The 17,186-nt window shown below is 40.1% G+C and overlaps 1 protein-coding gene across 1 annotated transcript in view; it reads left to right on the forward strand.

Moving 5' to 3' along the window:
- Positions 1-5,777: 5,777 nt before the first annotated feature.
- The window catches only part of LOC141127048 (multidrug and toxin extrusion protein 2-like), an 85,755-nt gene continuing 74,346 nt past the window's right edge, over positions 5,778-17,186 (forward strand). The window contains exons 1-2 of the mRNA XM_073613176.1: positions 5,778-5,841; positions 15,509-15,584. Coding sequence (XP_073469277.1) covers positions 5,778-5,841; positions 15,509-15,584 — 140 coding nt within the window. The remainder of the gene's footprint in view (positions 5,842-15,508; positions 15,585-17,186) is intronic.

Raw genomic sequence — 17,186 nt, forward strand, 5'->3', positions numbered from 1 at the left:
TCAACATGTTTCGCTTGCATAAGCTTCTTCAGGAGATATATTTGTGATATTAGAGTCAACTATGAAAGAATAAAGAAAATATATCTGTAAACGATACATATACATGTCTGCTTATATCTCATACAATCATGATATTTAAATATGAACAATGTACAAGAAAAGAAAAATAATAAATATATATAATAGATAAATCTATATATGTGTAAGCATCATATATTAAAGCATCACAAAAAAAAAAAAAAAAAAAAAAAACACACATTTCAACATTTCATATATATGATCATCATTAGGCTCGAAAGAGCTTACCTGTAGAGAAAAATATATGAATTAAAAAGGGGACTTGTGTAATGGCAAATACTTCCTCCTCAGCTCCCACCTCACTATAACGGCATGCAGAGAGGAATAAAATCCCTAAAGCATAACACTTGTTTGAAAAAAGAAAAAATTGAGAGCAGTAAGTCTGGATGAGTAAAATAATTTTCAGTAGCATAGTATATGAGTGTAAAAAAATCAATCGAAAAATACCTCTAATAGAATCAATCCAAGATAACAAAAGGCTACATCCAAAAGATGCTAGATTGCAAAATTGCTGAAAAAATGTAAAAAAGGGGGTTCTTGTGTTGCAGTGGAGTAGCAGTCAGGGAGGGGGGCAGTATACGTCCATACACAGCTGATGGATAAGCTGGACCTGGAGGTATTGCTGCAAACTCTCACAGAGAACCTAAAAGATGTGGACATAATAAGGAGAATATCTCTAAGTTACATCTATACTGAGATTGCACAAATGTTGTAAAAAGCAGATAAGCATGAATGCAGGGACTTACTGGATAATCGAGATTTCTATTAAACAGAATAGCCAGTCAGGAGGATCCCTCTGCCCCGTGTGTCAAGCAGGAAATGACAGAAATTGGCGGGGAAACAAAAGCCCCGCTTTTAAACCTCTCCAGCGTGACGACGTCTGGCTCATCGTCACGCTGCGGACCGAAAAAGACACCTGCGCATGCGCACGTATCCGACTTCCATAAGGAGGACAGCGTAAGTGACGTCGGGCGCTAACCGGCGGGCCCGCGGCCATCTTGGAAAGTCCTATGCCATGAGTTTGATAATAAGGAGGCTCACAGGGCTCAAAAAGGAGAAAATTGAATTGTACTTGGTATATGTAATGGCGCAATTAAAGTCAATGATCACTAAATATGACGTGGCTGTCACACAGCCATATCTGGGGATTTTTTGGGGATTTTCATTGCCCCCATACTTTATATTAAAGGAGCCCAGAGATACTAACAAGAATGTCGTGTGTATGAGTAAATCGGAAACAAAAAAGCAGCAGCACTCGGTGTCAAAAAATGGGCAGCGAAGCGATCAAAACATTGATTAAGAAATGATTGGCTAGGTGCCCTGGGTGTCCGTACATGCCAAAAAATATAGAGGAAAGGAGACCAAGGACGAAGCATAAGCTCATACCACATTACATTCAATAACAGAAATTATACTAATGAAACAGGTTAATCCATCAGTTGATACATAAAAACTAGTAAGTGAAAGAAAAAAAAAAAAAAATTAATAATTAAAAATAAATTATAATTATAAAAAAGGTTTGTAACTCAAGGTATCATTTAGGCCTGGATGTTTCAAAGCATTAAGGGTAACAATCCATTTAGTTTCACGTTGTAACAAGATTTTATCGTAATTACCCCCTCTTTCATTTGGGGGGACATGTTCCAAAACGTAAAAGTGCATCATCCTATCATTAAATTGGTGATGGAGGCCCATATGTCGACTTATAGGGGTCTCCATCTTTTTTTTACAAACTAAAGAGACATGGTCTCTAATACGATGGAAAAAGGGGCGTTTGGTTTTACCCACATAATATGCGTTGCATTCGCATATCATTATATAAACCACCCCTATGGATTGGCATGTAGCTAGGAACTTAGGGTTGTATAACTGACCATTGGGGAGAGTAATATTGCGGGATGCATAGATATATCTGCAAAAATCACATTTGTGGCAGGGTCTAGTGCCTTTATTTTTAATAGACGTTGTGGGTGGTGGAGCATAATGACTATGGACTAAGTGGTCTTTAATTGATCGGGATCGACGGAAAGTAATCTCAGGATAGTGTTTGAGATGTTTGGACACCCTGGGGTCTCCCATCAGCAAATACCAGTGCTTTTGCAACAGCTCCCGCATTTGCCGGTGTTGTCCAGAGAAGGTGGTAATCATTCTAAGGCCAGGGGCCGGTTTTGATTTTGCAGGCCTATAAATTAGTTGATGACGTTGGTTTCTTTTCGCTCTAAGATAGGCTCTTTTTAGACATTTATTGCTGTAGCCCCGTGCCCTGAGACGTTCCCTCAATGCCCTGGCCTCGGATTCAAAATGGATATTCTCACTGCAATTTCTCCTTAATCTTAAATACTGTCCATAGGGAACATTATTTATGAGTGGTTGGGGATGGGAACTGGCAGCATGCAGGAGTGAATTTCCCACTGATGCTTTGCGAAAAAGGGTAGTACCAATGGTTCTATCTGGGTTAATAAAGAGAGTAACATCCAAAAAAGTTAAGGTCGTTTGGCTTGCTTCCATAGTGAAGGTTAAATTATAGGTGATTAGTCTTCAGGCCCTCAAAAAAGGACGAAAGTTCTTCTCTACTTCCAGTCCAAATTAGGAAAACATCATCAATATATCGTTTCCATATTGATATGTTTTTCGTCAAATTTTCCAAATCTTCCCTGTAAAAGAGATTCTGCTCCCACTCCCCCAGGTACAGGTTCGCATAAGTGGGGGCACATCTGGTCCCCATAGCGACCCCCTGCACCTGGAGGTAGTGGGAGCGAGCAAACAAAAAAATGTTGTTCATGAGGATGAACCTCAGGAGGTCCAAAATGAAGCCCCTGTAGGTGTCCGGGACATCCCCGTCTCTAGAGATAAAGCCCTCTACAACTGCCACCCCCAAATCATGGGGGATGGAGTTGTAGAGGGCCTCCACATCCAAAGCCACAAGCCACGCTCCCTCTGGAATAGTCAAACCATCCAAAACTCTGAGAAGTTCACTGGTGTCTTGTAAATAGGATGTCAAACCCTCCACATGTGGTCTAAGAAATTCATCTATTAGTTGACTGGCATTTTCCGTAAGGGACCCGTTTCCGGACACGATCGGTCTGCCAGGGGGGTTGTTTAAATCCTTATGAACCTTGGGGAGGGCATACAGTGTGGGAATCCGAGGGCAGGGCACATTAAGGAACTCCCATGTTGATTTTGTGATTAGGGCCCTATTGTATGCGGTCCCAATCAACTTTCTATAGCATATGGTCATGTTAATAACATGCGTCTCTGAGACTTTCCTATACCAGTCTCGATTTTGTAAAAGACGCAAGATCATGGATTCATATTGTTCGGTTGTCATCACTACTAAATTGCCTCCTTTATCTGATGGTTTAACCACCAGACGGGAGTCCAACTGCAGTGACTTTAAAGCCAGTTTTTGTTGGCTTGTAAGGTTTGATTGTTTTATGCCCTTCCATTTGGTCCTGCCAATGTCCTCAGTGACCTGATGGACAAAAGCCCACACGTTGGGGTTACCTTGTGGTGTGGGAAAAGTTTTAGATTTTGGTTTGTATTCCTTAGGGGTAAAAGGCACAACTGGATAGGAAGCACCGGACCCATGGTCAGGGAAACCATCCTGACCAAGAGTCTGGGCCTCCAAAAGGTCAGTCTCATCTATATGACCCTCGTCCCAAAGCTCCATGAGCTCTTCTATTGCTTTGATTTCATTCAGTGTGATGTTTTCCACTGTGGGTTGAGGTGGTATTGTATTGGATTGTACGGATTTGTCAAAAATGATGCGAAGCATGAGCTTGCGAGCAAATAAATTAAGATCTTTGATAAGTTCAAAGTGATCAACTCTCTGTGTTGGACAGAAGGTCAATCCTAATTCCAGGACAGAGAGTTGATCAGCACTAAGGGGAATAGAAGATAAATTTATTATCTCGAAGTTTTGGCCTGTTTTTGGAGACCCTCCGTGATGGTTATCTTTTTCGATTCGTGTACCGGTTGTGTGAAGATCGGAGCCGGACAAAAATCCGGCTGATTTGAGTCGTGAGTGTGATTAGTTGAAATCACTGAGGTTGGGGATAGTGAAGTACTCACTTGGGTATTGGGAAGAGTGTCCCGATGTGCCAGTGCGTGTGAAGTATTGGATTTGGCCGTAGTCGCTCTCGTGTGAATTGGTGTGCGATTTGTGTTAGGGTGTCGCTTACTTGACCCCGTAGGTGCGTGAGTGTTGCCGTTGGTGCGTGTTCTGGAAGGTCCAGAGTCCTTGGAAATTACTGGTGCCTGTGAGGAGAGGGAGGAAACAGAAGACGTATCAGAATCGTTAGTTTCGGAGGGAACATCTCTAAAGGTTCGCCTATTACCATTTTTTCTCTTATTTTTTCTAGTTTGAGTCCAAACATACGCCTGATTGCTATCATATGACACCTTATCTCTCAAAAATTTATTTTCCTTAGTCTTTAAGATTTCGGCTACATAAGTCTCCATGTGCGTTTTGAGGGTTCCCTCACGATTAGAGAAAAGCTCATTAGAAACAATCAGGCTATTTTCGGCATATAGTTTCTCTATTTCCTTGTCTAAGGAGGCCAATTCTTCATCATAGTAACCGCATAATAGTTCCATCATTCTCATAGAGCATGATTGGAGATTGGTCTCCCAATTAGATCTAAAAGTTGATTCTAATTTGCTCACAGTGGGAAAGATCTGGATTCTCAAACCCCAAGGGGCAATTTGATCGTCCAAATATTTCGAGAAATACCATTTGTTCCAATACACTCTTGCCTTCTTCTCCAGCATACGCTGGAGACGAAGAAAAAAGCGGTCCATAGATAAGCCACCTCCAGTGGCATTCTGGGATCTATGGATCTGGTCCATAAATCCCTCAAAGGCGTTACCACAGTGGTGGGCCATTATGAAAACCAAGAGAAAACAAATAAACAAAACAAAAAGAAAAAATATTGTAAATAGAAAATCTAAATCATTAAGAAAACATCAATCAATATGGTAAATAATACAATTTTGAAATTCCTCAGATTCCTAAGGGTGAAAAGGTGGGTAACACCTCAAAGTTCAGTTTAATAGAAAATTACGGAATGAGAGGAAAATTCAGAAGCACCACATCCCAAATAATTACTTTAAATATTAGAGAAGGGCATTGAGGCCATTATGTAGGCCTCAGGGACTTTTAACGGTGCTTAAATCAATAATATACCGGACGTATCATAAAATCGTATTTTATTAGACACTCTCATTAAAAGAAAACAGACATTAATAAAGGACAATATACAAAACAGAAAAAAGGGGAAGATGACCCTTTGATACAGAAGTTAATACCACTTTCTCAACATGTTTCGCTTGCATAAGCTTCTTCAGGAGATATATTTGTGATATTAGAGTCAACTATGAAAGAATAAAGAAAATATATCTGTAAACGATACATATACATGTCTGCTTATATCTCATACAATCATGATATTTAAATATGAACAATGTACAAGAAAAGAAAAATAATAAATATATATAATAGATAAATCTATATATGTGTAAGCATCATATATTAAAGCATCACAAAAAAAAAAAAAAAAAAACACACATTTCAACATTTCATATATATGTTCATCATTAGGCTCGAAAGAGCTTACCTGTAGAGAAAAATATATGAATTAAAAAGGGGACTTGTGTAATGGCAAATACTTCCTCCTCAGCTCCCACCTCACTATAACGGCATGCAGAGAGGAATAAAGTCCCTAAAGCATAACACTTGTTTGAAAAAAGAAAAAATTGAGAGCAGTAAGTCTGGATGAGTAAAATAATTTTCAGTAGCATAGTATATGAGTGTAAAAAAATCAATCGAAAAATACCTCTAATAGAATCAATCCAAGATAACAAAAGGCTACATCCAAAAGATGCTAGATTGCAAAATTGCTGAAAAAATGTAAAAAAGGGGGTTCTTGTGTTGCAGTGGAGTAGCAGTCAGGGAGGGGGGCAGTATACATCCATACACAGCTGATGGATAAGCTGGACCTGGAGGTATTGCTGCAAACTCTCACAGAGAACCTAAAAGATGTGGACATAATAAGGAGAATATCTCTAAGTTACATCTATACTGAGATTGCACAAATGTTGTAAAAAGCAGATAAGCATGAATGCAGGGACTTACTGGATAATCGAGATTTCTATTAAACAGAATAGCCAGTCAGGAGGATCCCTCTGCCCCGTGTGTCAAGCAGGAAATGACAGAAGTTGGCGGGGAAACAAAAGCCCCGCTTTTAAACCTCTCCAGCGTGACGACGTCTGGCTCATCGTCACGCTGCGGACCGAAAAAGACACCTGCGCATGCGCACGTATCCGACTTCCATAAGGAGGACAGCGTAAGTGACGTCGGGTGCTAACCGGCGGGCCCGCGGCCATCTTGGAAAGTCCTATGCCATGAGTTTGATAATAAGGAGGCTCACAGGGCTCAAAAAGGAGAAAATTGAATTGTACTTGGTATATGTAATGGCGCAATTAAAGTCAATGATCACTAAATATGACGTGGCTGTCACACAGCCATATCTGGGGATTTTTTGGGGATTTTCATTGCCCCCATACTTTATATTAAAGGAGCCCAGAGATACTAACAAGAATGTCGTGTGTATGAGTAAATCGGAAACAAAAAAGCAGCAGCACTCGGTGTCAAAAAATGGGCAGCGAAGCGATCAAAACATTGATTAAGAAATGATTGGCTAGGTGCCCTGGGTGTCCGTACATGCCAAAAAATATAGAGGAAAGGAGACCAAGGACGAAGCATAAGCTCATACCACATTACATTCAATAACAGAAATTATACTAATCAAACAGGTTAATCCATCAGTTGATACATAAAAACTAGTAAGTGAAAGAAAAAAAAAAAAAATTAATAATTAAAAATAAATTATAATTATAAAAAAGGTTTGTAACTCAAGGTATCATTTAGGCCTGGATGTTTCAAAGCATTAAGGGTAACAATCCATTTAGTTTCACGTTGTAACAAGATTTTATCGTAATTACCCCCTCTTTCATTTGGGGGGACATGTTCCAAAACGTAAAAGTGCATCATCCTATCATTAAATTGGTGATGGAGGCCCATATGTCGACTTATAGGGGTCTCCATCTTTTTTTTACAAACTAAAGAGACATGGTCTCTAATACGATGGAAAAAGGGGCGTTTGGTTTTACCCACATAATATGCGTTGCATTCGCATATCATTATATAAACCACCCCTATGGATTGGCATGTAGCTAGGAACTTAGGGTTGTATAACTGACCATTGGGGAGAGTAATATTGCGGGATGCATAGATATATCTTTGGGACGAGGGTCATATAGATGAGACTGACCTTTTGGAGGCCCAGACTCTTGGTCAGGATGGTTTCCCTGACCATGGGTCCGGTGCTTCCTATCCAGTTGTGCCTTTTACCCCTAAGGAATACAAACCAAAATCTAAAACTTTTCCCACACCACAAGGTAACCCCAACGTGTGGGCTTTTGTCCATCAGGTCACTGAGGACATTGGCAGGACAAAATGGAAGGGCATAAAACAATCAAACCTTACAAGCCAACAAAAACTGGCTTTAAAGTCACTGCAGTTGGACTCCCGTCTGGTGGTTAAACCATCAGATAAAGGAGGCAATTTAGTAGTGATGACAACCGAACAATATGAATCCATGATCTTGCGTCTTTTACAAAATCGAGACTGGTATAGGAAAGTCTCAGAGACGCATGTTATTAACATGACCATATGCTATAGAAAGTTGATTGGGACCGCATACAATAGGGCCCTAATCACAAAATCAACATGGGAGTTCCTTAATGTGCCCTGCCCTCGGATTCCCACACTGTATGCCCTCCCCAAGGTTCATAAGGATTTAAACAACCCCCCTGGCAGACCGATCGTGTCCGGAAACGGGTCCCTTACGGAAAATGCCAGTCAACTAATAGATGAATTTCTTAGACCACATGTGGAGGGTTTGACATCCTATTTACAAGACACCAGTGAACTTCTCAGAGTTTTGGATGGTTTGACTATTCCAGAGGGAGCGTGGCTTGTGGCTTTGGATGTGGAGGCCCTCTACAACTCCATCCCCCATGATTTGGGGGTGGCAGTTGTAGAGGGCTTTATCTCTAGAGACGGGGATGTCCCGGACACCTACAGGGGCTTCATTTTGGACCTCCTGAGGTTCATCCTCATGAACAACATTTTTTTGTTTGCTCGCTCCCACTACCTCCAGGTGCAGGGGGTCGCTATGGGGACCAGATGTGCCCCCACTTATGCGAACCTGTACCTGGGGGAGTGGGAGCAGAATCTCTTTTACAGGGAAGATTTGGAAAATTTGACGAAAAACATATCAATATGGAAACGATATATTGATGATGTTTTCCTAATTTGGACTGGAAGTAGAGAAGAACTTTCGTCCTTTTTTGAGGGCCTGAAGACTAATCCCTATAATTTAACCTTCACTATGGAAGCAAGCCAAACGACCTTAACTTTTTTGGATGTTACTCTCTTTATTAACCCAGATAGAACCATTGGTACTACCCTTTTTCGCAAAGTATCAGCGGGAAATTCACTCCTGCATGCTGCCAGTTCCCATCCCCAACCACTCATAAATAATGTTCCCTATGGACAGTATTTAAGATTAAGGAGAAATTGCAGTGAGAATATCCATTTTGAATCCGAGGCCAGGGCATTGAGGGAACGTCTCAGGGCACGGGGCTACAGCAATAAATGTCTAAAAAGAGCCTATCTTAGAGCGAAAAGAAACCAACGTCATCAACTAATTTATAGGCCTGCAAAATCAAAACCGGCCCCTGGCCTTAGAATGATTACCACCTTCTCTGGACAACACCGGCAAATGCGGGAGCTGTTGCAAAAGCACTGGTATTTGCTGATGGGAGACCCCAGGGTGTCCAAACATCTCAAACACTATCCTGAGATTACTTTCCGTCGATCCCGATCAATTAAAGACCACTTAGTCCATAGTCATTATGCTCCACCACCCACAACGTCTATTAAAAATAAAGGCACTAGACCCTGCCACAAATGTGATTTTTGCAGATATATCTATGCATCCCGCAATATTACTCTCCCCAATGGTCAGTTATACAACCCTAAGTTCCTAGCTACATGCCAATCCATAGGGGTGGTTTATATAATGATATGCGAATGCAACGCATATTATGTTGGTAAAACCAAACGCCCCTTTTTCCATCGTATTAGAGACCATGTCTCTTTAGTTTGTAAAAAAAAGATGGAGACCCCTATAAGTCGACATATGGGCCTCCATCACCAATTTAATGATAGGATGATGCACTTTTACGTTTTGGAACATGTCCCCCCAAATGAAAGAGGGGGTAATTACGATAAAATCTTGTTACAACGTGAAACTAAATGGATTGTTACCCTTAATGCTTTGAAACATCCAGGCCTAAATGATACCTTGAGTTACAAACCTTTTTTATAATTATAATTTATTTTTAATTATTAATTTTTTTTTTTTTTCTTTCACTTACTAGTTTTTATGTATCAACTGATGGATTAACCTGTTTGATTAGTATAATTTCTGTTATTGAATGTAATGTGGTATGAGCTTATGCTTCGTCCTTGGTCTCCTTTCCTCTATATTTTTTGGCATGTACGGACACCCAGGGCACCTAGCCAATCATTTCTTAATCAATGTTTTGATCGCTTCGCTGCCCATTTTTTGACACCGAGTGCTGCTGCTTTTTTGTTTCCGATTTACTCATACACACGACATTCTTGTTAGTATCTCTGGGCTCCTTTAATATAAAGTATGGGGGCAATGAAAATCCCCAAAAAATCCCCAGATATGGCTGTGTGACAGCCACGTCATATTTAGTGATCATTGACTTTAATTGCGCCATTACATATACCAAGTACAATTCAATTTTCTCCTTTTTGAGCCCTGTGAGCCTCCTTATTATCAAACTCATGGCATAGGACTTTCCAAGATGGCCGCGGGCCCGCCGGTTAGCACCCGACGTCACTTACGCTGTCCTCCTTATGGAAGTCGGATACGTGCGCATGCGCAGGTGTCTTTTTCGGTCCGCAGCGTGACGATGAGCCAGACGTCATCACGCTGGAGAGGTTTAAAAGCGGGGCTTTTGTTTCCCCGCCAACTTCTGTCATTTCCTGCTTGACACACGGGGCAGAGGGATCCTCCTGACTGGCTATTCTGTTTAATAGAAATCTCGATTATCCAGTAAGTCCCTGCATTCATGCTTATCTGCTTTTTACAACATTTGTGCAATCTCAGTATAGATGTAACTTAGAGATATTCTCCTTATTATGTCCACATCTTTTAGGTTCTCTGTGAGAGTTTGCAGCAATACCTCCAGGTCCAGCTTATCCATCAGCTGTGTATGGACGTATACTGCCCCCCTCCCTGACTGCTACTCCACTGCAACACAAGAACCCCCTTTTTTACATTTTTTCAGCAATTTTGCAATCTAGCATCTTTTGGATGTAGCCTTTTGTTATCTTGGATTGATTCTATTAGAGGTATTTTTCGATTGATTTTTTTACACTCATATACTATGCTACTGAAAATTATTTTACTCATCCAGACTTACTGCTCTCAATTTTTTCTTTTTTCAAACAAGTGTTATGCTTTAGGGATTTTATTCCTCTCTGCATGCCGTTATAGTGAGGTGGGAGCTGAGGAGGAAGTATTTGCCATTACACAAGTCCCCTTTTTAATTCATATATTTTTCTCTACAGGTAAGCTCTTTCGAGCCTAATGATGATCATATATATGAAATGTTGAAATGTGTGTTTTTTTTTTTTTTTTTTTTTTTTTTTTGTGATGCTTTAATATATGATGCTTACACATATATAGATTTATCTATTATATATATTTATTATTTTTCTTTTCTTGTACATTGTTCATATTTAAATATCATGATTGTATGAGATATAAGCAGACATGTATATGTATCGTTTACAGATATATTTTCTTTATTCTTTCATAGTTGACTCTAATATCACAAATATATCTCCTGAAGAAGCTTATGCAAGCGAAACATGTTGAGAAAGTGGTATTAACTTCTGTATCAAAGGGTCATCTTCCCCTTTTTTCTGTTTTGTATATTGTCCTTTATTAATGTCTGTTTTCTTTTAATGAGAGTGTCTAATAAAATACGATTTTATGATACGTCCGGTATATTATTGATTTAAGCACCGTTAAAAGTCCCTGAGGCCTACATAATGGCCTCAATGCCCTTCTCTAATATTTAAAGTAATTATTTGGGATGTGGTGCTTCTGAATTTTCCTCTCATTCCGTAATTTTCTGTTTCATATTTATAGTTCTGCCATCAAATATCTGTGTGCTAAGTATACCTTTTTTGTTTCACATAGGGGAGAAAAGACTCGGAGGACACCCCTCATCCGAGGAGACCAGAGACCCCCCACCTCTGGAAGAAGGGTAAATCCCCTCAACACAAGAAGAGCAGGAGGAAGAAGACGTGGTGGAACTAGTCACCACAACAGGTGAGTGTCTGCGACCACAGGCTCAGGTAAGAGATGGATGCCGGTATATTTATAATACATGTTTTTTTTTTTGGTTTCTCTCTTTTTAGGTGATCGTGATGTTGTGGATCAGGATCCTTTCACCTCAAAAAGTGCCCAGATCCTGATTGGGGAGATCATGGGGTGTAATTTTGCCTTGGAAAATATCACCAAAAACATCAATGATGTTATTAATAAAAATAAGAACATCATTGATGTTTTGGGGAGAGTTTAAAACCCCTCCAAAGCCCTTTCTTTTATGGTGTACTACAATTTTAATTTTTTTGCGCAAATTGTAGAAAAGCCAAATTTTGAGGATACACACAGTGTGCCAACATGTGCTATCTGCCATCACGGGAGATCAATGGATGCGTTTTGGGGGTGCAACCCCTTCCTCAATAATAAAGTAGCTGTGAGGAAGGGGTTGCACCCCCAAAACACGTCCCTTGATCACCCGTGATGGCAGCTAGCACATGTTGACATTCGTAAATTGGTGTGCATCTTCAAAATTTGGCTTTTCCGGGGGTGACTTCACCCCATGTGAACGCAATATCAAACACAGTTCCTAAATACTCATGTCTGATATTACCTTCAAGTTCTACCAAATGTGAACTTTGTAAGTTCAAGATTTGTGTCTTTCTTGTTGGTTTGAAACATGCCTGTTTTATCTTAAATGGACATTTTGTACTTTTTCTAATGCCACCCCAAAAATTGTTATACAACAAACATGTTGGTTTGTTTTAAAAACCTTTTCTAAATGCACATGTGATTGTGCTGGTATTAAAAAGATTGTTAATCAAGAATGTGTGGATAATTGTCTCAATGCTGCAACACTTTTGTGGTGCTCCAATTGCTGCTTTATGTGACAGTGGGGGTTATTTAATAAGGGCCAATCCACTTTGCACTACAAGTGCAGTTTCAGTGCAGTTTCAAGTGCACTTGTAGTGCAAAGTGTCTTTGCCTTTAGTAAATAACACCCAACAGTACTTTGTAAGGTTACACAATCACGCCATTTTCAGGACTCCCCACATTTCTGTCAGGGTCAGCTAAAACAAACACAAGCAGTAAATGTCAACAAAGATTTGCTTAATTTTTTTTATTTGATAAAGGTTTCACACATTGTCTGGCATATTGATGCCCCCCCTACCCGCAAAGAACTCAAGGTATCTTAGCCGTACATCACGGGCACTGAGGGAGGGCAAGCCAGGACGGCCACTTTCAAGCGCCGTCAGGGTTGTTTCATTTAGAATTCTGGCCTCAGGCCCAACTGAGCCAGCATAGTTGGCAGAATGTTGATGTAAAAAATTATGTAGAACACAGCACGCCAGGATAATAATATGATTCAGTTTATACTCCGCCATATGTATGGGTGTAAGAAATAGGCGGAACCGGCTGGCCATGATTCCAAATGTGTTCTCCACCACTCTTTTGGCTCTGGCCAGCCAGTAATTAAAAACCCTCTGGTCCGGGGTGAGGGTCCTCATCGGGAATGGCCGCATAAGATGGTCCCCCAGCGCAAATGCTTCATCCGCAACGAAGACGAATGGGAGTCCTTCCACATTGTCTTCTGGAGGTGGCAAGTCTAAGCTGCCATTCTGGAGACGCCTGTAAAACTCCACCATCGGACATCCGGCCATTCTTCCCCACGTCCACATACAGGAACTCGTAATTAGCTGACACCACCGCCAACATCACAATACTATTGAACCCCTTATAATTATAATAGTACGACCCCGAGTTGGGTGGTGGGACAATGTGGACATGTTTCCCATCAATTGCCCCTCCGCAGTTAGGAAAGTCCCACCGCTGGGCAAAGTGGGAGGCCACAGTCTGCCATTCCTGTGGCATGGAAGGAAACTGTTGAAGAAAACAAAAAAAATTTGTCTTTTTGCACATAAACATGGAAAGCAGATTAGACACAAAACTTCTTGGCCAACATGAACATAACATTTATTAATGGGAATTTTTTAAGACCAAAATATAAGGTACACCTATCAGATTCCCCCTCCCCCACCCTCATGGGCCATTTCTAACATTATAGGGGGGGGGGGAACTCTTGGACAGGTAACCCTCTCCACTTCATTGAGAGATGAATGCCTAAATAATGGGTATTACTTGGAACAGCCCCTCCTTAGTTACACTATTGGCAGCCCACTGGACAGGTAAGAAGTGTCATAATACAAATATATAAATACACTCTGTACACATTTGAGCACATTTGGACATTCTGCTATTACCTAGCAAGATAATAATAGTATACAAAAACTTTAAACAGTACCATTTGAAAGTATTCAGGCAGGCCCTTGCACTACATGCTTTGGGAAATTCATCCATAAATCTGACCACAAAAGAGATGGGTATAGTGTGTATGGGTTTGGCAAAGTCAGCAGATAGATGATTGAGGATAGATAGAGAATTGTTATCAGCTGACTTAGCAGTTGGGGGGAGGAAGGGTTCCAAATGATTTGGGGACCCCCCCAAAAAAAAGCCTCTGGCACTCTGCCTGAATTTAAAGCACAAATCGCATTTCAAAACATTTTAGGGGGTATTTAGGGTAAAGCACTACTATGGAGATGATAAAATACATTGTTAAGTGACTACATGAGGTGAATATAGGGGCAGGAGACCATGCCGGGGAGGTAAGTGAAAGCAAATATGTATGAAGCACAAAAAAAAAAGTACATAAAAATCGAGCATGCATGAGGACAAAGGGGACATTCACAGCATATTACAATCATGGTAATTAGGGAATGAGGAAACAAATACAACATATTATCAAACATTATATACAATAAAATGTGATATTAAAGGATAAAAATCTTACCTTAATATACTCCTTCTGCAGGACCTGGATAATGGCAGAACAGGTCTCCGGGATAAGGATCCCCAGAGCCTGGGGGGAGATGCCTGTCGAGAACTTCAAGTCCTGCAGGCTTCTCCCCGTCGCCAAGTACCGCAGGGTGGCGACGAGCCTCTGCTCTGGAGTGATGGCTTGCCTCATGCAGGTATCCTGCCTGCTAATATAAGGGGTCAGCAAAGCCAACAAACGGTGAAATACGGGGTCCGTCATCCAGAGAAAGTTCCTGAAATCATCAGGATTATTCTCACGGATCTCACGGCATATGACAGAACTGGTCACGCTGAAGTAACCAATTCTTGGTCCATGAACTCCTCCCCACCCTGTTCATGGACTGGACTTGTGTCAAGGTCAGGACCCCAACACCAAGCCCCCGCACAGCTCAAACTCTACGAGGAGTATGTATATGCAACATGGCTAGAAAACGGTCGGCTGCTCAGAACAAAGTAACAGAACGCACTGAAGAACAGCAAGGCCTGTGAAGAGCACCTGAAAAACAGTAACGAACGAACAAGAACACAATGACTAATCAAAGTCACGCGTAGCTTGCTGCACGCACTGAAGAGAAGATACAAACCAACAAGCACAAACTGAACAGCAGAAAACGATCTGAAAACCACGAGTCTGAAAAAGCGTGAATCGTCTCTCACCAAACTTTTACTGACACGAGATTAGCAAAAGGAGCCCAAAGGGTGCCGCGCTTGGTTCTGAACTGGCCTTTTCTAGTCTCGTCGTACATGGTTGACGTCACCACGTTCTTGGCGATCGGAAATTCCGACGACTTTGTGCGACCGTGTGTACGCAAAACAAGTTTGAGCCAACATCCGTCGGAAAAAATCCTAGGATTTTGTTGTTGGAATGTCTGATCAATGTCCGACCATGTGTACAGGGCATTAGTCTTGCATTTAGGTGTCATTTGTTTTAAATTATACAATTTCCCTGGGCTTGGATCACCACAATTCAGTTACTTTTACTTAGTGTATTAATGAGCATATGCTAGGCATTTCAAACATTACATTATTTTGTATACTAATTTGTGCATCCTGTTTTTCAGCATTTGGTTCCTTGGTGGTCAGCAGTATTGCATTTGCACTGAAAAATGTCATAGGTTATATGTTTACAACTGATGGGTGAGTAATATGGAGATAAATCCATTTACTAGAGTCTTTATCACTTTGATACAGTTTGTGTCATGGTAATAAGCAGTAATCAGACATTTTCAAACAAGAGATTTTTGTTTTCACTTTAAACAACTTTTATTGAACAAAAAAGGCTATTAACCACTTCAATACTGGACACTTTCACCCCCTTCCTGCCCAGCCAATTTTCAGCTTTCAGTGCTCTAACTATTTGAATTACAATTATCCAATCATGCAACACTGTACCCAAATGAAATTTTCCATCAATTTTTGAGACAGATAAAGCTTTCTTTTGGTGGTATTTAATCACTGCTGGATTTTTTATTTTTTTATATGTAAGCGAAAAAATGCTCATAATTTTGAAAAAAAAATGTTTTTCTTAATTTCTGTTATAAAATTTTGCAAATAAATAAACTTTAATTATGCCTACACACAGCATAGGCATACTTATAATTACACCCCAAAATACATTCTCCTATGTCTCCTGAGTATGGAGATACTACCTGTGTGAGACTTTTTTACAGCCTAAATGCATAGAGGGGCCCAAAATCCCAAAATCCAAGGAGCACCCTTGGGCTTTCAAGAGGTATAAATTACGCATCTAATTTCCTGACTACTTATCACATTGTTGGAGGCTCTGGAGCATCAAGACGGTAGAAACACCTACACAATTACCCCATTTTGGAAAGCAAATAGTTCAAGGTATTTTCTGAAAGGCATAATGAGTCTTTTGAAATGTAATTTTTTTTGCCATAAGTTTTTGGAAAATGCAGAATATATATATATATATATATTTTTTTTTTAACATTATTAAGATATTTCTATCACATTTCATAGGCATACTTAGGATTACATCCCTACACACATACTGGTACTCCTCCCGAGTATGGCGATACCACATGTGTGAGACTTTTTCACAGCCTAGCCACATTGAGAGTCCCAAAATCCAAGGAGTACCTTTAGGCATTCTATGGGCATAAATTACGCATCTAATTTCCTGACTACCTATCACATTTTGGAGGCCCGGAAGCACTAGAAACACCCACACAATGACCACATTTTGGAAAGCAAACAGTCCAAGTTTTTTTTTTAACAGGCATGGTGAGTATTTTGAAGACTTCATTGTTTTGCAGCAAGTTTTTGAAAATTGCAGAAAGAAAATGAATTTTTTTTTTTTTTTTTACGCAAAGTTGTCATTTTGGTAAGATATTTCTCATATACAGCATGGGCATACTTAGAATTACACACCAAACACATTCTTCTACTCCTCTTGAGTATAGCAATACCACATGTGTGAGATTTTTTCACTTTTTGGACTGATTATATACCAGACATTACAGTGGGACAAAAAAGTATTTAGTCAGCCACCAATTGTGCAAGTTCTCCTACTTAAAAAGATGAGAGAGGCCTGTAATTGTCATCATAGTTCTACCTCAACCAAGAGAGACAAAATGTGGAAACAAATCTAATTTTTGAAAGAATTTATTTGCAAATTATGGTAGAAAATAAGTATTTTTCCAATATCAAAAGTTCATCTCAATACTTTGTTATATATCCTTTGTTGGCAATGACAGAGGTCAAACGTTTTCTGTA

The sequence above is a fragment of the Aquarana catesbeiana genome, linkage group LG02, assembly GCF_042186555.1.
Source record: "Aquarana catesbeiana isolate 2022-GZ linkage group LG02, ASM4218655v1, whole genome shotgun sequence".
Lineage (NCBI taxonomy): Eukaryota > Metazoa > Chordata > Amphibia > Anura > Ranidae > Aquarana > Aquarana catesbeiana.